Source organism: Vidua macroura, chromosome 12, assembly GCF_024509145.1.
Source record: "Vidua macroura isolate BioBank_ID:100142 chromosome 12, ASM2450914v1, whole genome shotgun sequence".
In the NCBI taxonomy this organism is placed as follows: domain Eukaryota; kingdom Metazoa; phylum Chordata; class Aves; order Passeriformes; family Viduidae; genus Vidua; species Vidua macroura.
The window spans coordinates 14,681,056-14,704,138 of NC_071582.1; the positions used below are offsets into that span (position 1 = coordinate 14,681,056).

Genomic DNA, 23,083 nt, shown 5'->3' on the forward strand with positions numbered 1-23,083 from the left:
CTCCAGCATTCAAAGTCTTCTATATGAAGCACCTGAGTTCTGCTTCGTGTCTCCAGAAGAGCTTTAAAAGCAGGAGGGTGTAGGAGGACTGAAGAGACGTGGACTGTGTTACCCCCACCTCCGCAGAGCCCCCCATGTACAGGTCAAGCAGCCTTCCTACCTCAACGCGAGCAGAGGACTTAGTCATTTGCCAAACCTGCTTTCTCCCCTCCCCTTTTTTTTTAAAGAAAACCCAACACCAAAGAAGCAAGAGGTTGTGTCTGGCCAGGGAGCTCCTCTGTGCTGGTGTGCAGAGGCGCTGCTCGGTGCCCCGAGGCACTCACCGCTGTAGCAGATGGCGTCGTAGCGGGAGTCGGGGTGCGGGTAGCCCGTCTGGTTGACGTACAGGTACACCGTCCTCACGCCCACCAGGTTGCCCCCGCAGTTGGGCCGTGCTCTGGAGATGGGGTAGCGCACGCTGCGGTCGGCCAGCCAGCCCGCGCTGCACATGTCCATGCCGTCCTTCCAGGCCAGGTACAGCTCTCCCGTGGTGGCCAAGCGCGCTCCCAAGCTGCGGCATTTGTCAAAAGCTTCTTGGAAGGTGAACTTCTCCGGGGCAGTGGCATAGAAGACTTTGCCTGTAATCACATCATCCATTAGCACAGGAATTGCCTGTAGATTTTAATCCCAATTCCCTTTCTGTCTCCCTCCCACTCATAAGACTTTGGATAAGATGAAGACTCCTGTATTAGAGCTGAAATGCAAGCCCATGTTGGTGACTTTGTAAAGACCAGAAGAAAGTGAGTCTTACAGACCAAATGCAGATTTGAGCAAAACACACCACACCAGCTGGAGACACAGGGCGAGGGGGAGATAAAGGACAATTGCAGTTCTGTTGTGCCAAATATTTCAATGGATCCCTGTCACAAGCATGAATGATTGATGCGTCTGCAAGTCACACACTCAAATGGCTGACCAGGCAGGATGGTGTGGACTCTGGTGGAGATTAGATGGACTCCACCCTCAGTGCTGCATTAGTCATTTCACATTAAAATTGTCCAAGGTCTAATAAAAAAGACAAGAGAACATCTGGGCTGGCCGGGGTATGTGCTTTTCGAGCTTTAACCTGTCTTTTCTCTGTTTGCTGTTGTCCAGTCTAGGCATGATCAGGGCTTTGGCTGCTTCTGTGTCTAGTAACAATAAAAGGGCCCAAATCACCTTGCATTTGCTCTGCATAGCAGTAAACATCATAGGTTTCGTCTGGCTCACGGACACCGTAGGTCCTCACTCCTGGAAATTCATCCTTGTCGCCATAGCAGCGCTCCCGGGGCCAGTGGATGGGGTACCTGAGGGAGAGATTGTGGATAAGGAGGGGGAGGCAGAATCCTGGCAGTCACAGAAAGCTGGGAGGGAGCTGCAGAGCACTGCCCAGTGTGGTGATTTATGGCTTTTCCCAGGTTATGGGAAAGGGAAAGGATGATCTGTTGTCCTGCCCTCCCTCTGAGGGTCCTTGGACCTCTGACCAAAGACATCAGGACAAGGTGCCTCCCCAGTGAGGGATGCACAGCTCAGTCTGATTGAGCCAAACTTGTGCATCTTGGCACAACACTGGTTTTGTTCAGGGGAGATGGAGGATCAGGATGAAAATATTGTCCAGTCAGTTGTCACCACCAGCCCAGGAGGACAGTGGTCACTCTGCTTTCCTACTAGAGATTCACCTCCAGCAGAGAATGGTTTGTAATTCACCACCCCCCTCTGCACACCAGCAGTTACAACAGCTGAGATTTAGCAACTGTTTTCAGTTGTTGGCTTCATTACAGGAGTCCTTCCCTAACTGCTGCTGTGGCTTTCCCTTCCCCTGCCTGGCTTCTCACCTGACAGTCTGATCAGCCAGCCAGCCAGCGTCACACTGCTCGTAGCCATCCTCGTAGGCAGCCTGCAGCTGCTCAGGGGTAGCAATGACAGCACTGTTCTGGATACAGGCCTGCTTTGCCTTCTCAAAGTTCAGGGTGTACCTTGTGGAGATTGCTCTGTAGTGGAATACGATGCCTGGAAAAGACAATGGACATCACTCACAATCACCAGCCCCTTGCCTTCCAGAAAAGGCACAAGAAAAAGGCAAAATTAAGCCTCATCCTGTAGTAGAGTCCTGCAGTGGAAGCTGTCTCCCTGTCTTATACAGAAAGCAAAAACCATAAAAAAGAGAAGGATTGTACAAAATCCTTTTGTTATTTTATCCACCTATTACTAGGACAGGCTTTGCAATATGGCAATGGAAATTTTTGCAGAACAGCCCAGTTCTCCAGATGAGGGCATCCCATCTCCTAAAATGTTTGGAAAAAATTAAAGGTCTGATAAGGGCCCTGTTCCAACTTTACCCGCTTGAGTAATAGCCCAGTGTATCCAGTACCACCTCCTGCCAAGGATGTCGTCTTGCTGCCTCTGTAATTCACCTTCTGCCAGAAGAGACATTTGCTTGCCATATTCTGCCATGACTAATTTTACTGGTTTGTTTAGTCTGGTCCTAGCCTGCTGAAATAAATGCTTGGCCTGTGGCTTCTCCACCCATCCCCTTATCTGTGACCTGAGAGAAAGGGCTTATTCCTATGAGGAGAACACTGCATTCTCTGCCTGCGTGCCTCTTCCTCCCTTCTGCCCAGGTCGAGCAGCAAGACACTGAGAGAAAAGAGCAAGGGCAGGATCCCACCTTTCACTAGGACCTCTATTGTGTCTTGTCTGTCCTCAATGCCGTACATCACTTCGCAGCGATAAATCCCGGTGTGGTTGGATCTCAGCGCCTTGATCTCCAGTGTGGCATCCGTGGGGATGGCGGGGTAGTTGGGCAAGGAGATCACCTCCCTGTACTCGCTGTTGAGCCGGATCTTCCCACCCGTGGCTACCAGCAAGACAACTTCGGTCCCGTTGGAGAGCTTGCTCCATTTGATCCGTGGGGTCAGCATGACACTGGTGTCCTGCTCCTCTGGGATGTTGAAGTAACACGGGATGTTCAGGGAGCTTCCCAGGATAACACGCAGGGGAGACTGCTCAGGTATCTTGACTTCCAGGCCATCACTACTGTCTGCCAGTTCCCAAACAGAGCAATGGTTACATCAATAACACATGTAATACAAAATACCCCATGTTTCCATGTGATCCAGTGCCTGTATCTGCTGTGCAAGCGTGTACCCACATATTCAGACATGATCTTTTTGTCTAGTCTAGAAAGGGAAGTTGTGGCAATGACCACTGCACCATGGCTGCTTTTGAGATTTGGACCAGTGCTGGATGTGGGAATGAAGGGAACAAAGGGCTCTGCTGCAGCCTAGCTGTTGCCCACACTACGAGTTCACACCTGGTAATGTTTTAAAAGGGAAATGCTGAAATTCTCTTCGTTTCCCCACAAGTCTGCAGCTATCTCCCTGGCTTCCCAAGCACCGGAGCAGTGAGAGGTTGAGGCACAGCAGCCATCCAAAGAGAGGAGCCCTGTGTGTGCACAGCACAGGTCTTGGGCACGTTTATCTCTGGGGGTTGCCCATCCATGGGGATGGGAGTAGAGTGCAGCACGTGGCTCAGTCCTGCTTTGCCATGCCCTGGACACGTACCTGAGAGCTCCACAGAGTCGGCTGCGGTGATGACTTGCAAACACACAAACACTAATAGTAAAGTGGTCATAATTTACCTGCAAGAGACAACACAGGGAGAACGGATTTGTGTATGTTCACAGGCAGCTGAGTGCTGTGGATGCTGCTGCAAGGCAGTGCAATGCTTTCAGCTGCCCCTAAAGCCTCCTACATTCCTCACACCAGCAGGGAAAGCCTGTCCTTGGGGAAGGATTCTGCCCCAAAGGGCTACTTGCTTTGGGACATCAGTCCATGGGACAAATAAATAAGATGCTCTGCTATGTACAACAGTCTGAAGTGTTTTTATACACTACTTAATATATTGCTTTCCCACTCTCTCTCTTGTGATTCAGTCTTACCTATGGAGCAGAAAGACAATTTTACAACAGGTCTTCACACACCTGTTACGTATTTACTCAAGAGGGACCATCACATCCACTAAGCCTTTGTCTCAGAACAGGAGCTGTTCCTCACTGGGCATTCCAAATCAAGCCAGCACTGGCTCTCAGGCCAGATGGTTGGAAGAATTTTCTATTCCTTAAAATGCTCTGAAGCAAAAATTGCCCTCTGCATGGGGAAAAGTAAAATGTTACAACTCTTTTCCAAAAAAACATGCACAGAGAGCCAGCATATCCTCAAGTGCAAATTGATCCAGAACTAATACAAGAAATCCACAGGATACAGTTTTGGGCATCTTAAATCCACCTTAAATATATCTTCTTGGGATCCCTCAATTAGTCAGAGCAACCTGATTCTTATGAAGGCTTTAGGAAAAGAAAGGATCGTCCTGCTGACATTGAGTGACAGAAGCAATATAGGGAGGCCAGCTAATTTAATCCTAACTGGATTACCATCCAGTATAATATCATGCCGTGTTAAATCATCACAAAGACTCGAGTTGGTTTCAATATTTCAAATAAAAAACAGGTCCTCTGGCAACCCAGCACCGTTTGGCATCACTTTTCAGCCCTGACTCAGAAGGAAGGACCACACCTACTGAATCACTGGAGTTTCCTTTGAGGTCTGAATATTGGCTGTTTCACTCCTGTGATCTAGAAAGATTCCAGGTGACTTCACCTGACAGGTAACATTCCAGGTATATGCCTACTGGACTTGTAGAAAACTCCATTATATATCCACACTGACACAAGAAAAGGTCAAAAATAAGCCCCATCCTGTACAGTTCAGCATTAACCTTTCACCTATGAAAAAACTGACCTCCATGCACTCATTCATTTGAATCTGACACACCACAGAACCTTATCTTTAGAGAATAGAGACAGCTCCACTGGCAGAAAATAGGAGAGAACAGGGATGGATCACACTGGCAGAGGAGTGTGGAGACTACAGTTTGCAGCTGTAGGGCTGAACAAGATCAAATGGAGATATCCCATTTTCTGCTGTGCATGGGAATAAAATTCCAGGTAAGTGCTAACCTCAGGGAGAACTCTGGGAGCTGTACATGTGTTTGGGTGTCTCTCTGGTGAGGGGTGATGTCTGCACAAACATTGTATTACAAACCTCCTCTGCAGATGTCAGTTGACTTCACCATTTCCCTGCAGGGATGGGCAGTGTGGAGCTACTGCCCTGCTCAGAGGAGGTCAAAGAGTCTGGCAGCCAGCACTGGGGCAGTGGGCTGTGCCCACAGCATGGGCTGTGGGGGCAATGAAGGGCCTTCTGCTCCTCAGTAAAGCAAGGGGAATTGGAAACACCATCTGCCACTGACAAACAGCCTGAAATCAGCTTGGCCAAGCAGTACCCAGGAGTCCTTAAAGAGCTGGCTGAGTGAGCTGCTGGCCCACTGATGCTCGTTCATAATCTCTGCTGCAGCGCTGGGGCAGGTCCCAAGTACTGAAGCTCTGAGTCCAGTCAGCCAAGATACACAATGATGAGCCTCATAAATACGTGCTAGTTTGATTGACATAAATTCCAGGCAAAATAATGGAAAATTTGATACAGAGTTCAGTTCATTAAGCACTGAAGAATAGACGTAATACTAATCTTAGTTAAGGCACTTGTGTATAAAACAGGTGCTTCCAGCCTTTTATTATTTGGCATGATTCTAAGCTTGTTTGATAAAGCTGCCTGCATGGCTGCAACACAATGTAATTAGATTTTGATAAGGTTTGAATTTTTCAGGGTTCTGTGATATGAAGATGTGTAATGTCAGTAGCACATCCATTAAAATGGCTTAGCAGAAGCCAGGCTGGTGGCTCCCTAATGGGATCCATCTGAGGGACCTTGAGGGAAATATTTCTAATGGCCATCTACAGGGGTTGGTATTAGATCCAATGGGTTTCCATACAGACTGCATTTTAATGGAATCAAATATAAAATTGTACAAGAAATTCATGCCTGACAAGGGGATGTTGGGTCCTAGAAAGAAGTCACAGGAGAGCTACTGCTATTATCTCACAGTAAACCAAACAGGAATTCCTCTCTGTGTATTAGAGGTGAACAGTGGGAATACTTTGCACACCCCTGGGCTGTCATGAAGATACCAGAAAAAGGTGGTGAAGAAATATCCACTAGCAAACATCTGAGGGCTGGACAGTGCTATATGGGGGAAGACTGGAAAGTAGGAAGTTTGAACCTAATTATTGTAACAAATAAAAAAAAGAAAAACTGAGAAGTTGACAACTGTGCAGAAATACCGTTTCAAGCAGAGACTGCTGGTGCTAAAGGGCTCTTTAATCTAGAAGAAATTCATGACCAGAACTAATAGCTGAGAGACATATGCTGAGTAAAATCAAATGGGAAACAAAGCCCACATTCTGCACAGTGGGTGATGGATCACTGAAACCGTTACCAAAGGAAGTAATGGAGTTTCTATCAGGGTGGATCCTGCAGGGCAGAAGGGATTTGGGTAGAGGACACTCTCCTAATCACTAGTAAAATACCTGTTTGAGTATTAAATAAAAAGTCTTATTTCTCCAGACTGCTTAGATGAGGTACCTTTCACCTACTTGCATTTTGTCAGAATCAAAGTAAGCTGAATATCCCTGAGTGTCATGAGAGAAACTCAGCCAAGAGAGGCAGGCAGCTTTCGGCCTGGGTTACCTACTAAAGAATAGAAGTGTCCTGGAGCAAGGAAACAGAGTTGTTTAAATATAACAGGAGTTGGCTGCTGAAAAGACTTACAGGGTCTGTGGCTATGGGAAACAGGTATTGTTCTGAGTTGATATTTCTGTGTACATTAACAGTGGAGAGGAGGAGAGCAGGTTCATCTGCCCATCAGGCAGACATCACACAACAGAATGCCCTAACCAGAAGAAATTTCCTTTGTCCCAAAAGCTAAGACAAGCTCATGTACTCTTAGTCTTATTAAGGCTTTATGTTGATCTTCCACAAGGAAAAACAGCCTCATATGACAACAGCTGAGACCAGTGGTATCCTTGCAGTTTGGTTTAGCTATGGAGGAAAAAACCCAACCTCCTCCTATCCCACAGAAGTCCAGAGGAAGTAGATTTTCCTTGTGAGCAGTGGTTAACAAATCAGAATAACAATGTTTTGGGTGTATTCTGCGAAAGTGTTGAGTCCCTGCCAGTAAGAAACCCAACCTACTCCTCAGGGTGCTGTTTGCAATGTTGATCTTCATTTTTCATTCCGCTGAAGCATGCCAAGGAGATCCAACCCTGAGTCTGCACACAGCTCTGGTTGGGATTCACCGTGCTGGGAATGTCTTTGATTAACGTCCCGTTGTTACAGCAGTGGTTCCATGCTGCAACACTTCTGCTCTGTGGTGTCTCCAGTGGGATGTCCAGGCACATGCTAATGGGTAAACAGCTCCTTGAACAAGCAGCTCTGGAAGCAAGTGAGTAAAGAGGGAGGTCTGTGTGAGCAGACGTGGATAGCACAGGCGATGGAGACCTGGTCTGCCTTGACAAGGGAACTGGGGAGGTTGTTCCTGTCATTCTAAAGCAACGTCTAAACAGATTGACTGTCAGGGCAGGGCAGGGTGAGTAGCTCAAATGTGGATTCTGTCTCTCACTGAGGTGTAGGGTCAAGCTGAGTGGGCTGTGCCCAAAGCACAGGAAGGTGCAGTTCAGTGTGTGGGAGTATCAGTGTGTGCTCACTGAGGTGGGACCTGGCACAGAGAAAAAGTCCTCAGGGATAAGTGGCTGAGCTGCAAGACTGAGTAAAGGCTCGGTACGGTCTGGAGCAGGCTAAGCAATGGTAGGAACATCCCCTGCTCAGGATCTTCCTGCTTGGCCCCCAGCTGCAGCTGAATGGCTAAGGAGAGAAGCCTGGAAACATGCTGGAAGTACAGCCAATGCCCCTACCATATGTGTCATAAATGACACAGGCCTCTGGACATATCCTCCTTTGATTACTTCCTTGAAAATCACTGGGGTATTCTGGCTACTAGAAAAAGGTGAGTTCCTACACCCACAGGAACTGCCAGATCACTGCTGGCAAACTCCAATTCAGTTGCAGGGTCCTTCTCTTCGGGCAGAAGTCACCCTGAAGAGAAGTTGTCCTGCACACACTTCGGTGGAGCTGAAAAGAGAAGATTGTCCAGGCTCTAGTGGGGAGCACTGTGAGAGGTAATTCTTTCAGCACAGAGTCTTCCAGACAGGCAGCAATGATCACACCATGCTTCCTACCAGTCCGTGCTACAAAAACACCTCCCATCCCTACAGATTGCTCTCCTGCAAAACTCCATTTGCACTTTCTGAGAGAGCAGCTGGAGCAGGCAGATTTTGTGGTGAGAAGAGAGGAGGAGGCAGGAGGAGTTACACAAGGTCATGGCTGTGCCTCTGTCCCTGTGTGGGGTACTGAGCAGTGTGGAGCAACAAGAATCCAATCAAACTGCCACAAAAATTCTGGCCATCCTACCATCTCTAAGCAGTGATCAAGACAGAAACAAGGCCCTCTCCAATTCAGCCTGGGCCTGGAAGAATTCAGGAAAAAACTCCTACATTTCTGAGAAGGACAGGGTTGGGAATTGCTGGTATGCTCAGGAGCTCCCCACCCGGAGAACAACTGTCCCTTTCACTGAAGTTTATTGCCACTCTATTTTACTGCTAAGACTGTGCTTCTGTGTCAGGTTGTGTGCAGTGTCCTAAATTGGCTGCATATAAATATGTTTATTTGAGAATCCAAGTGTGTGTGGAGGGAAATGTGTACCTATATGCAGACAGGTTTAATTCCTTGCTCTTCCAACCACATCCCCACCTTTTCAAAGGGCTGAAGAATGTAGAGGGAGCAAGAAAAGGAAAAGTCACTACAGTGGAAGTTCAACAAAGTACCTACACAGTCAGGCTATACAGTGGAAAATAGCCAGATGGCCCATTTGCAGCACAAGCGAAGATGTTTGCTTGCTGGAAAGCATTTTCTGTTCTAGTCTATTTTAATTTTTTTAATTGAGTCCCATCTGCAGTTTTTCCTGTGGCCTTTGCTTGCTCTTTTTTTTTTCTTTCTTTTTTTTTTCTTTTGGTAGGGGCAGATGGGTCGTTTTAAGCTTCCTTCTTCCTCAGTTTTGGAAAGCCTTTAGTACACTTACATTTTGCTTCTGGCAGCTAAAAAAATGTCACTCATTACCTAGAAGATATGCCTGGACATAAAGGCATGTCCAAAGACAATATTTCCTTTAAAATTATGGCTATAAAGAGTCTCCTGAGCAAGAGTTACATTCAGCTCTCTTTATTTAGCCTTGGATTCTCTTTCTTCAACTGGTTTTCCATCCCCAGTTTATTCCCTTTCAGGGAATGGACCTTAGTTTCTTGAGGACATGTGGTCACCTTCATCCAGCCTTATCTCAACATTAATATTTCAGGTACCAGCACTTGAGACCAGGGGTTTGATGAGGTCTGAGGAGACCCCATCACCCAGCAGGGGCATCAGGAGAGCACATCCTGTGCCCTTGTAGGTTTTGAAATCAAACAGTGGTTTATCCTCTCTGTAAACATACAGATGCTCCTCTGTGATCTCTACAAGCAAACACTTTATTGTCCCTCTGTGTGTTCTCAGCCTCTGTGCTGGACTCAGGGATTTTCAGTTAAAAACCTCACCCAGGTCCAGGAAATGGGAGGGAAGGAAGGGGAGGTGGGTGAAGTGAGTGAGGTGAGCAAAATCAGTTTTATTTCTTTTTCTTCTTCTTCTTTTCTTTTTAAATAAGGCAAAACCTTGGAACAGAAATATGGCAATAAATGTACTCCTGTGATTTTTCATGTTTTTTCAGCTGTAAAGAAAATAAGAGAAATATTCCATTCTGTCTGGCTTCCTAACCATTCTGCAAGCTCTTTATGTGCAGAGCAGCTTGGATGCTGCTCCTGCCTGCTCAGTTTCTGAAACTATCCCTGCAACAATAAAGTCTTTTTTTTTTTTTTTTTTTTTTTTTTTTTTTTTTTTTTTTTTTTCCCAATCAAAAAGACACATGGCAGCAAGTGCTCAGGCATTTTGTCATTGAAGCATGTGGTCCTGACAGCCCTGCAGCACTGGCTGCCTGGATTGCTCCAGGGGATGGCAAACTGGTGGCGCTGAGGCACTGTAAGTGCACAAAACAGAGAACATTTATTGAAGATTAGGGTTAATGTGAGGTTTCACCTCAAGCCTCAGCTGGCTCCTGTCCTCAAGCACCCCTGGCCACTGTAGGTATGGACATGGTCAGACACAGCTCTGTTGATGCACCCTGGTGATGGCACCAGGCTGCCTTTAGCCATGTCATCAGCTCCAGAGCTCCTCTCTGTCCTCCGACACAGACAGCCAAAGCTGGTGCTTGCTCTACCCTTTCCAGTGTCTTTATGACTTCTCTTCCAATAAAACAATTGCAGCCTGTTATAGTCTGACTGTTTATCTGATTATACTGCTCACACACTGCAGGAAAAGCCAAAGTGCTCAAGGCTGTAGGCTCATGCTTTCAACGAGCAAGATGCCAGAGGAAATCTTAACAAAACCTAAACAGTCCCGTGCTAGGTTCAGTTAGTGATCCAAGCTCAGACAGATGGGCTGGAACAAAACTCCTACTCAACACAAAAGGTTTCCCAAGCATTTATCTGATATCTGCCACAGAACAGCTCTCATCTTCCCCTGGTGTTCATTGGTTTTACATTATATCTCCATTGATTTCAGCAACAAGTTAAACACACAGGCTCCAGGACAGCAGAAGCCCATACCACCAGTTATTCCAAAGCTACCCCTCTTGCAGGAAAACCAGAACTGTCTGCCACTAGCAACACCCACCATGGTAATTTTTCTATCCTTCAAGGACAGAGAAGTTGCAAAACACCCACTGTGGCAAGAAGATGACAGCTGGAGCCTTTCAGGCAAGGTGTGGGATCAGCACCAAGCCCTGGGCTGCCATGGCTCCAAGTATCTGCTTGATATGGAAAGCCAGAGCTACACTCAAACAGGCCCTGGAGCCTCTCAATTCAAGGGAACAATGAGCCTTTGAGACTGGTCGAAGCTCACACTGAAAATCTGCTCTAGTCCAAGAGGAGGAACTGAAACTTCTAAAAAGCAGTTAATCTCCTTATAAAATAGGTGTCTCAGCTGAGAACCTTTAAAGAGGAGTTCAGCCTTTTCTGTCAGCTAGCAAGGGAGCCTGGAGCACTGTTAGACATCTAATTTTTAGAAATTGGTGGGTGATTATGCACTTCGTAAAGTCTTCTTATATCTTGTGCACTTTTTTCTGGAGCTGCTGTCAGCCTCAAGTGAAACTCCCCCAGACATGGGAAGCAAAACCACCACAATATAAAAGAAGAGAAACCAGATTCTCCCCAGATGTGAGGTGTGAAGATGACAGCTTGGGCCATGACCCAAGGAAGTCAATAATCAGTCCTTCAACTGGCAACTTTTTTCCATCCAAATGCACTGGATCACTACAACTCCCATGAAAACCACAAAAGCTGTTGTTTCTGTGCACTTAGGATCTGAGCTGCCAAAGCACAGTACAGAGGAGGAGGAAGAAAAGATTGAGGGACCTGGAAAATCCTCTGAGGGAGCTTGTGTAGGACAGGTAAAGCTCATCTGAGTAGCAGCATTCACTTGCTCCTACCACAGGATGTCCTGTTGCTCTGCTGGAATGTGTGGATGATGAACAGGCTGCACTGGAAATTTTCCCTCGTGCAAAATTTGACTTCTCACTTGGAGAAGCCTCCTTCAGGAGAAGGCTGAAACCTCATTTGTACAAAGATGTAGCCTTAACAATGAGAAATCATCCCTCTCTGGCTGATCAAGATACGAGTGTGACTACAGAACAGCAAATCTCTGCAGTGCTTCTATGCTGGCAGAAGATTTCAAAGAACCATGGAATGGTTTGGGTTGGAACAGACCTGAAAGGGTTCATGGACAACCCTTCTGCTCTGACCCAGCTCAGCCCTTCAGAAGGATGGCTTTCCAGAAAGTAATAAAGTGTTTGAAACCATGTTTTCTTAGAGAATCTGTAGGCTTGGAGACCTAAATCTTCACAGACTCTGCTCATTACTGCCCAGATTGCTAACTGTTAATACTCTGCTACCCAAAATCACCTTGGACGCTCCTAAGAAATACCATGTGGAAGTTCACCTAACAGGGCACTGGGTGGCACTGGAAGAGACACTGCAAAGCTGGTTCCTGCCAACTTCACAATGATTTTTCCAGGTAGACAGAAAACATCATGCTAGCTTGGAATAACAACAACCTCAGGAGGCTCAAGGTGAGAGCCACAGGACCATGTTTGTGTCTGTAGGTCTCTCTACACACTGTGCCACACTGATGACATGTTGTGACCCCATGGCCCCATTGCATTAATGTCCCTTCATGGGAATGGGCACCTCTCACAAGATACAAAACTGCAGCAACCTCTGGCTAAGGACACTTTCTACTGATGTGCTACACACATCAGAGCCCACCTTGATCTTTGGTGAGGCTGTCCATGCTGGGAATGCACACAGCTGGTGATATTAAACCTCCTCATAGTGTCACTCCTTGGACACAAAAAAGATAGGTGAGCAATCATATCCTATCTGGGCCTTGACTTAGAGAGTACAGCATGCTGCTGGTGCTTAACAGCAGTAAAAGCAACCTTTCTTCCAACTTGGAGGAAGACCTTCCAGCTTCATCACAGTCTCAGTATCTGCCTCCTTTTGCTCCCCATTTTCTCTTTCCAAAGTTGGCACCTGAAAGTTTTCTCTGCATTAATTCCAGACATTGTGTAAACACTGTGCTTAGATTTACTTAAATGAGGCTGTTTCAGCCCCAGTTTTCCTCCTCAGTAGATTTCCTGTCTCATAAATTCAAGACATGAACAGTTTAGTTTTGCTAAGAAGGTGGAATCTCAAACTGATCCTCCCTTTGGGATGACCTGGAAGACAAAAGGGCAAATGGCACGGGAGAGGGCCTGGGGTTTTCTGGTTACTGGCTGAAAGAGGGGAGCCATCCTGCCACGTGCTGCTCAGGATGCAGTGCCAGTGCTCCAAGAGACTGTTACTATTTGCCATAAATAATCTGCAACTTTTGAAATCTATCAATATCTTGGCATTTTTTAATCTTCATAACTCCAGAAGATGAAGAACAATCTTTTCTTACTCAGCAGATCACTGGCATTTTCATTGGAGAAGCAAGGGATTACTATTTTCTCCTGTACCCAGATCCTTAAAGTATTTGTGACTCCTTAGAAAGGCACATGCATATCAAGTGTTCCCACACACCCTTTGTGCAAGGCAAGCAGAGGAAGTCCTAGGAGTAAAAGAGCTTTTCCTCTCACCCTCTACTCACTAAGACTTCAGGTAATTTCTCTGGCAGCAACGTGAACCCCCAACCACAATGCAAGTGTGAGTTTTGCCACTGCTGCTGAAGGATCTCACACACTCTGGTGTCAAAAGAAGGGCCTTTACCAGAGCATTGGGGTGGGTTTTCACCAAAGTGGTCTGTTGTCTGGGAATTATATGATCACTCAGTTCTGAAGGTGCTGGGCTCACTCTGCCTTCCAGCTTATGGAGAGGGCACACAGCACAAAGAGACCACAAGCTTCACATTCAGACTATAAATGAGGGTTTTGCTGCCTTGGCTGTGTTGAACAAGACTCTCCTACTTCTCCATTTCCTCTGCCAGCAAACCTCTGACAACTAAATTGAGCACAAAACATCCATGCCAGCTTGTATTTCTCCAGGAGGTTGAATGGTACAGGAAGGATTAAGGAAGAGAAGCAGCTTTTCACTCCCATTTCTGGTTCTAGGAAAACTTAATCAATGGCTGGGCATTGCACCCCCTGAAACTGCCTCATGCACGACAGCAGGAGAATGGTTCTCTGTCTCCTCTCATTTCCTCCTCGACCAGCTCTCCCAGACCACTTTGTCCCCCTCTTGACAGCTTCAGCAGTGGTGAAAGATTTTGTGGACCATGGACAAAGCGCTGCCTCTTGGTCCCGTCCAGGGATGGAGCCAAGCAGCCGTCGGGAGCTGAGCAGGGGCAGTGCCTGAGGCTGCTGGCTGGCTGTACAATCCAGGGGCTTTCCTGTAAGTGTGTGGACGGCTTAAGCCCCTGAAATCTCACCAGATAATCTCTTCTTTCATGTTTTTCCTTTATATTCATCCCCAGTCACTCTCCCAGCCATTGCCATCTCATGGCACCTGGTAGTCATAGAATGATAGAATGGTTTGGGTTTGATGGGATGTTAAAGATCATCCAGTGCCACCCCCTCTGCTGTGGACAGGGACACCCTTCACTAAACCACTTTGCCCAAGGCCCTGTCCAACGTGGTCTTGAACACTTCCAGCCATGGGGCATCCACAGCTTCTCTGGGCAGCCTGTGCTGGTGTTGCACCACCCTCACAGGAAAGAATTTCTTAATATCTAATCTAAACTCCCCTCTGTCAGTTTGAGTCCATTCCCTCATGTTCCTGTCCCAAGTCCCTCTCCAGCTCTCTTGTAGCCCCTTTAGGTCCTGGAAGGTGCTCTAAGGTCTCCATGGAGCCTTCTCTTCTCCAGGCTGAACATTCCCAGCTCTCCCAGCCAGTCTCTAAAGAAGAAGTGCTCCAGACCTCTGAGCATCTTCATAGCATTGCATGCCTGCACAGTTCCTTCCTTTTTTTGTGTGCTCAGACTGTTCCTGTACCAGAAGACCGTTCTGGTGCGCAGTGCTCTCTTCACTCTTAGCTAAGACACGCAGTGTGTGTTTAACTTAATTTAACTGGCTCAGTCAATAAGTCCCCTGTCTAATTTAGTACTGCTCCGTTCCTTTTGGGGAACAGAGTGCAGTCAACTGCCCTGTCCTGCACCAGTCGAGCCAAGGGTATTTCACTGTGCAGGGAACACTGAGGGATGCTCAGCTCTCTGTGCTAGGGGCACTTGCACTGGACACGAACACTCATCCACTGCTCCTATTCACTTGTCGGGTCACTTTGTCCAAACAGTAATTCCTGCCTTTGGTTCAGACTGTCCTTTTCTTCTTGGGAAGAAACCAATGGGGACTCCAGGCAGAAAATAAATCTCTCTCTTGTGTTTTTCTACTATAGTGATGCTTTAGAACAAAGCCAAATTGTACAGCAGAGAAGAAACCACGACAAGAAAGAAGATAAGGACAAAATGGTTCACAGCCAAACAAGCTTGTTTTGGGGCTGCCACAGAGAAGGACCATCCATCAGAGACCTCAAAAGCTTTAAGTGCTATTTTATGAGACTGGCAAGGGAGCTAGAAAGAAAGGAGCAATGTGATGGAAAAGATGCTTAAAAAATTGTCCTTTCTCAGCCTCTGACCCCTCCCTCCAGTGGATGTTGTTCTCTGGGTGATGTATTCACCCACCCAGGAGGAAAGGTAATGGGACTCCTCATCATAAGAGAGAGAATAAGTGACAGAAGAGTTTCAGTTCCTTGCCTTGAGGTTCTCATCTTGGCTCAGGCCAAAATTCACCAAGAAAACCCTTCAAACAAACACTTCCTGAAAAAAGCAACAAAGATAAAAGAATAAAATTTTAATCATATTGGACCCATTGCTCAGTCCAAAACTCAATCACAGCCTTTTCTTTTTTTTTTTCCAAAGGAGGCTTTAGTGTCTTGGAACTCTGCCCACACTGAAAGGCCTGTTCCCTTCAAACACATGATGAAACTATCCTAAAGAACAGAGACACTGCACTGGAAATACAGACAAACTCTTTGACCTGAATGTACATTTTGTATATAGAGATCCTTTAATCTTATAAATCTTATAAATGGTTTTAGGTATGGTATAACTTAGGAGAAAACTGTGTGGATGTGACATTGAAAGAGAGAGCACGAGGAAGACAATTACCCTCCAAAATGGGTTTCAGTCTAGGGTCAGTGAATGAATATCAATAATTTTTTCATTACAGCTCACATCTCTGGGCTCCACTGGATAACCCCAGCACAGGCAGATGACAATCTCTGCCTTAGAGATCTTGGAATCTAGAAAGGTGCTGCTGGGCAAGCATAGAGAGACCAAATGTGAATTTGTGGAGACCACGGGAATCCAAAAGCAAGGCTCTTGCATGAAATATAAAATTATTCTGTAAGGTGTAGACTGTGAAGGGAAAGAAATGTAACCTTAATACAAGCCACAGACATTTGGAGAGCTGCTGCTGCTAAGCCCAAATTTGCAGTTTGCTAAGCAAAGTCTGTATGTCATACCTTCAAAAAGAGAAAGTGAGGTATGGAGAAAACCCAAACAGCAATTATATGGGAAAAACAAGTTTTCTGAGAGGTAAATAAATAAGATGTGGCTGAGGAAGAGCTCCAAAATGTTGTCCAGTGTTTGGTGAAGCATTCTGTAAGGGCAACAGAAAATGTTTTTCCAGAGATATGTGGAACACCTTAAAACCAACAGTGCCCACATTTTGAGGCACAGAAAGGCACCAACACAGATCCCCTTGTAGGCAGAATAACTGCCTAGCAAAGTATTTAAAATATGCACACATGTTCTAGCATTAATGGAGGAGATGTGGGCTTTAAATGGACCCTGGAGCATGTTGTGCTGGTATTTTAACTCAAATATGCAACAATACTAAGGGAAACTGTATAAAAGTAAATTTGTTTTGTACTATTGGCATAAAAGACCAATTCAAAGGCAAGTAATAATTATGATCTATTTTAACCTATCTTGTCATTCTTCCAGTAAGACAGGCAGGTGGCCAGATCCAGTTACCACTGGAATCAGTAGTAAAGATGCCATTTACCTCTGAGGCTGGGAACTTTAATCCCAAATTCTTCTATTAAAACCTAGTCTAGACAGGTAACTGCTTGCAAGTCCTGAAAAGACAGGGGGGAGAGCCCTCAAAAGGATGTCTAAATCCCCACAAGCTGGCACAGAGAACACTGCTTTCAGACAGAAGAAGTATTGATTCCTTAAGACAATATAGCAAGGAAAATGCTCTATGGCTTTTACACACAGTGTGAGAATTGGATGAAATCATACATAACATTTGGGCACTGTCACACAGCAGCCTGCAAATCATGGAAATTCCACAGTGTAACTGAAGAGCCATCACAGCATTAGTGGACATTGATGCACCACTGAAATAAACCACACAACAGGAGAGATGTTCAGAAAAATAGCTGACAGCTAAATGTGCAAACCAAAAATGTTCTCTCTAACATTTAGGACGAGCATTCCTGCAAACATGTTGAATGAGTCATGCTTTCAGTTAATCATTTTTAATGAAAGCATAATGGGAAGGTGAGGGCCTACAGTGACAATCATTTTGGCCCCTTAAGCTTGGTCCATACAAACTCCAGCCTTGTCCAGCCAATATCTGGAGTCAAGTCAATATCTTGAACCTCCTGTGGGCATTGGGAATGTACAAAATCCATGCTGGACATCCTCTCCCCTCAGGCTGTGAGCCCTGTGCTTGCCCTCTGCTCAGTGAATCTCATTCCCACCATAAGGAGGTTGCAAAAGGGAATGAAAACTAAAAGCAAGTATTTTGGAAAGCAAGAGACAATTGACCCACTGGCCATTAACAAATTTAACAGATTGCTTTTATATGGTGCTTTCAAGGATCTTGAGTACAAGTTTTGACACTATAGCAAAGGGTATAGTGCTCTCTGAGATGCCATGAGATGTCAAAACTGTGTAGTAAAACTCTGATGGGCTGCCAAATTGTGCATGGTATTTCAGAATTTAGAGATACAAATGGATGAGCAAGCCACATAATGGAATTTGCAGAATTGCTTCTCTCTCTCTTTGGTTACTCTGCTGTAAAACTGGCTTTGAATCCCTAAAGCAACTTCTGGGAAAGGACTGATTTTATAAGGGAGATAAATCCAATCAGCTACCTGAACATCTAATGACCCTTGTACCCAACCAGTTTAGTTACATTATTGTTTAATTATACCCAACAGCACAGAAGAGAGAGACATCTCTGATGGGTGAGGTACTGCATGCAGATTTACAGAAAACCAGTCAGCTGCACTTGACGTTACAGAACAGAAAGCAATCCAGTTGGAGAATAGAAGAAACTGGAAATGAACTGTGCCAGGGTTGAAGAGAAGGTGCCAACAAATGTATTTATATTCACTTTTGCCAATACACACAATGGAGAAAAGCTTCAGTGTTAATCTGAGACTGAAGTGTGAGAAAGTTTCCATTCCAAGCATAAAAAACCCAACCTTCTTGCCTTTTCTGCTAGACTGTGATTCTGAAGTTCCTAAAACACCCTTTCTCCATCAATACCTGAGCAGATGAGGTGCCATTGAATATGCAGGAGGAGTGGAGAACCTTAGCATCTAGGAAAGAAAGGGCTGAGCATAACATTCATAAAGGACATGTGTTTATGTCAGTTCAATGTGCTTATCCAAGTAGGAGGCCAATGGCAATTGTATGCAAATAACCAAAACAAGATCAGAAGTGAGGTATCCTGTGTGGATTTAAAAGCTGAAAAATGGCAGTGTGATATTCAGCAGAGGCCAGCTCACTTGAGAACTTATTTTTCAGGAAGGCTTCATAGACCACACTGAACTTCAAGCCATATTTCTCAGAGGGGTGATGGTGCCTGGGCGAGATAATTCAGGTATCTTTTATGTGCCAGTACTGAGAGCTGGAAGCACAGCTTTGAAGGCAAGCTGAAATGAAGAGCTTGGTTCTCTCTGAGTTCTTTGTGCCGGTAACCCACATTCCCACCTGGATATGGCGAAAGAATGGCCAAAACGATCCAAAACACATTCATGTGCTGATGGGTACAAAGGAAGTTGCATGTGCCTATCTCTGTGCTGATACAGGAATGATTTTGCAGATGAAATGGGTACAGCACTGAGCAGGGGATCAAGGGCATGCTGGGGTTGGTCTGGAGCATTTCAAAATGCTAGACAGATTCAGAGTTGAGCAATGAACACCCTTCTGTCCTCTGCTAAACACATCTCAACATTATTGGTGGTGCTGAATCCTTTCATGTGTCCTGTGACAGGCAGGAAGCCACACAACAGGACTAGCAGGTGATCTCTGCTGCAAGCAGCATCAAGGGTTTTTTTCAGGAGACAAACTGCAGGGAATCTGGGAATTATGAAGGCACAAGGATTTTGTCCTGACTGGAAAAGTGGCTCCTGGTCGTGAAGGACATGAGGAAGGGTAACAATCCCACGGGCTGGCTGGCTAAGCAAAGGGGTGATCCCTTTTCCTGCTGACACACAGTGATGGTTGCAGGGTAGCATTAGCTCTGTGGCCACTGACCACCCTGTTTTCTGAGAGAAGGCCCAAGTATCAGTGGTGAAGGGCTGAGCTGAGAGCCCAGTGTCCCTCTCTGCACAGTGCTGGTATTAGCAGAGTAAGAACCCTGCATGGGATCACTTACATATCAATTACTATGAGGCAGCAGGGTATTATTTATACAGTAAGTGCTATACAAAACAGCAGAGCAATATTTAGAGGGCAAATACTATGGACAGGAAAGCTACAATTTGTTCTGCACCAGCAGGATGCTCTGTGCACTCCAAAGTGCCAGGAAGGATGAGGGTGATGCTTACATGCCAACTACTGTATGAGGACAGGTTATTATTTAAGCCCCAGATACAATGGTAGGGAAAGAGTATTATTTACTAACCAGACCGAATGCCATAGCAGCAGTGGCAGTAACTGCATGGTATAATTTACAACACAGGAAAAGACATAATTTGCAGACCAGTTATTACAGTTTGCAGAGTGTTTGTTGTGGTAGAGCACTGAAGTATTACTTTGAAGCCGAGCACTATAGAAGTACAGGGTATTATTTATACACCAAACACCAGAGAAACTATTTTTTTGGGGTTAAGTAACAGTGGCAGTTAATCATTTACATGAAAGCCATTCTGTAATTTCCAATATGTAACCTACATGATTATTTCAACCTCGAAACTGTGGTACAGATGATGTAATGTTAATTATACTGAGATCTACAGCTGCTCTACCACAGGACTGCTAAGCTGGAATAATCTTCTGCAGTCAATAGACTTAGGCCAGCCAAACTACTGAATCTGCCCTGCCCTGTGCAAAGCTTGTGGTGCCTGGGGATTTCCAGGGGTGTTTATTCCTGACCCTGTGCAGGATCCCAGCGGGAGCTGCAGGTTTTGCTGTGGATTATAGGTTATTCAATCACCAGCACAGTGACTGCTCCTTCAGCAGAGGTGCAAATGATGGATAGGAGCTCCAGCTAGAAGGGATCAACAACATTTTCATCCGTTTATCAGCTGCTGGCCTTTGCATTTTTTTTCCACATACCTTTCGCATCCAGTCTGTGATCTAACCTCAGGCAGAAGATGTTCCTTGGTTATTTCCTTTTAGTTTCCCCTACAGAGTTTTGTGTCCTGTCACATTATTCCTATTAAGTCAAATCTGTATGTCCTACAGCCATGACAAATGATTCCTTTTGTCTTTCAGTGGTTGCCTACACTACTAAATAAACAAATAATAGAGTGTCCAAGTCTTCTGCCCACTGCTAACCAAGGGCACTGGAGAAGCCAAAGGCACATGGAAATTGCCAGAGCAGATGAAACCAATGGTGTGTGTTCAGACCAGCATCCTGTCTTAGACAAGACCTATATTACCAGCTTCAGAGCAAAGTTCTCATCATCGAAAAATAGGGAGTAAATTGCTGAGGAGGAAGTTTCTTTTAACATGAGGCATTTAGTGGTTCCCTTCTGCCTTGAAGCATGAGTATTTACATTCCATATTCTCCCACTAATGTACACTAGGTTTGCTTGGCATGGCTTAATAGACAATTTTACTCCTCTCAGGTCTAACCCATGAGCACTACCCTGCCAGAAGAGATTTCCTGTCCTGATCACTTCATTCCCATGACATGAGGTGGCTGCTCTTGCAGATGCTCTTTTGTCTCTTGCCACTTGATGTGGGCTCTGTCGAAGCGAGTCCCTTTCCTCCAGGACCTGCCCTACCCTGTGCTGGGCTCATCTCCCCCACACCCAGGTGTGTCAGGAGATCCCTGGCTCCCAGCTGGCTTCCTGATAACATGGTGGCAACCAGGACTATCCAAGTGTTCAAGGGTCATGTGGTGCCTCACTAATATCATAGCAAGCACCGGGGTCAAGCTGTCCAGACCTGCCTCTCATGGGACATCCCCTAACCCAAGTTCTTCACAGCAATAACTGCTCCTTTCCATCATAAGCCCCCAAGCAATTAGGACACAGTGACAACTTGGCAGGAGCTGAGCAGTGAGGTAGGGCTGTTCATTCACCTGAGTTAATTTTGGGTCTTGTCCAAAATTTTCTCTACTTCATCTGCCCCAGGTATCCTCTGAATTGATCTACAAAGTGTATTCTATGGAAAAGCCATTAGTTGCATAAAGCCTTGGTTAACATAGAGAGCAACTACAAAGGTGAAAACCCAGAGGATTATGCTTGTCACAGGTCTTTCATTACCCTACTTTCATCTCTTGCTCCCTTCTCTCAGCAGAACTCTTTCTGTGGCTCTCCTCCTGCCCTGCTCCCTGGCACAGCAAGGTTTCCCCCTCAGCCAGCCTCAGGAACTGCCAGACCTATGGAAACCCACAGGCAAAGCCAGCTTCCAGGCTACTTCCACAGAGCGTGTACAGCAGGAATGAGGTCCTGGTGGCTTCTGGACATTGCTGTGTGACCAACATGCTCAAGTCACAGCATCTCCCTTTTCCTTACTTGGTCACAGCAAAAATGACACAGCTCCAGCTGCCTCCATCCATGTGCTGGAGCCTTTGGGAGCATTGGATCACTACAGCCGATGGCACAGCAGTTGGGCTTGTAAAGCAGGGGAAGGAAGTGGGAGCAAGACGCTCCATGGGGCTGCTACTTAACACCTCAGGGCATTTCAACAGCTAAAGCACATGGAGGGTCTTGGGGTGCCTAAGCAGAATGGTTCTGGTGTTTCTCATCCTTCCCCCACCCCTCTGCTCTCTGCTCCGTACGGAGCAATCATTGGGGAGGGGCGATGTTATGCAAGGGAGACGTGGAAATTTTTCTTAAAAAAGGAAAGTCCAGTGAAAAGCACACGGAGGAAAAAAAATCTCGGTGTGAAGCGTCTCAAAAAAGACTGCGCGGGTAGCGCGACAAAACCCCCTGCCTATTCATCAGGCCAACAAAAAGCTTCTTTAGATTTATACTGTGAGCCCATTGAGAGGGAGGGGAGGGAGGCAGCTCACACACCGCCCTTGTGCACACAGCAGAGCCCGCAGACCTGCCCCGCACACACAGGCTGGGCTGTTCTGCCCGCTCACAAGGAAGCTCTGAGTTCTTAAAAGTAAACTGTAAGGTTTCCGTTGTTGCACTGGGCTCAAGTATTTTTTTTTTTTTTTTTTTTTAATATATAACAGCTCCCTCTCTTTGCCGTCCCTCTCTCTCCTTCACTCTTTAAACAGCCCCGGCTGCTCTGGGCTGCTCGGCAGCCGGCGTGCGCTGGCTCCCTATGTGGTCCAGAGCCGCTATGAACACGGCTTTTGTTACTGATGCTGGGAAGCTGCCTGAGAGCAGCACACACAGCCCGGCTTGTTCCACACGTGGAGGCTGCAGAGGGCTCGGGAAGGGGGGGAAAGGAGGAGGAGGAGGCGGACGAGAGCAACTTGGGTTAGGATGTCTTGTGGAAGAGCAGCCGTCCCACTACTGGCAAGCGAAAGGGGAAAGCAAGGAGATGGAGGCGGGTGGCGGTGGAAAAGATTCCTCAGGCAGCTAAGAAAGGTCCCGTTGATTTTTAAAATGGGACCAGCTGGCCCTCCACCAGCCCACGTTGCCGCCGGGTGTCAGTCAGCATGGGAAAGCAGTGAAGTCACTGGGTCCGTGCAAGTTGCAGATCTGCCCCGGAGAGGGGAGAGGAGAGTAGAGACCAACAGTGGAGTGGCTTTTGGAGTTCTGGAGTTCCTGATCATTTTGTGCATTTCTGGGTGAGACCAGAGGACTTAACAACAATCTAAACTTTTTTCCATGTACCTTCATTTTTTTTTTGTCTTTAAAGTGATACCACCCATTCTCTTTTCCTTTAAACCCCTTAATGTTCCTCACTTATTTGGAGTGTTTTACAGCGATGAGCTGCAGTTTGCTCTGATGGAATCTAAGTCTGCTGAATTTTGTTTCGTGTCCTCTTTTCCTTAGTAAGTTTTT

The 23,083-nt window shown here is 46.2% G+C and overlaps 1 protein-coding gene across 2 annotated transcripts in view; it reads right to left on the reverse strand.

The window, feature by feature from the left end:
• The window catches only part of ACAN (aggrecan), a 46,539-nt gene that overhangs the window by 21,518 nt on the left and 1,938 nt on the right, over window positions 1–23,083 (reverse strand). For both annotated transcript variants that reach the window (XM_053988769.1, XM_053988768.1), the window contains exons 2-6: window positions 3,582–3,658; window positions 2,687–3,058; window positions 1,854–2,028; window positions 1,198–1,325; window positions 324–617 (exon numbers count right to left, since the gene is read on the reverse strand). In XM_053988769.1, the coding sequence (XP_053844744.1) occupies window positions 324–617; window positions 1,198–1,325; window positions 1,854–2,028; window positions 2,687–3,058; window positions 3,582–3,651 (1,039 nt within the window). In that variant the 5' untranslated portion in view covers window positions 3,652–3,658. The remainder of the gene's footprint in view (window positions 1–323; window positions 618–1,197; window positions 1,326–1,853; window positions 2,029–2,686; window positions 3,059–3,581; window positions 3,659–23,083) is intronic.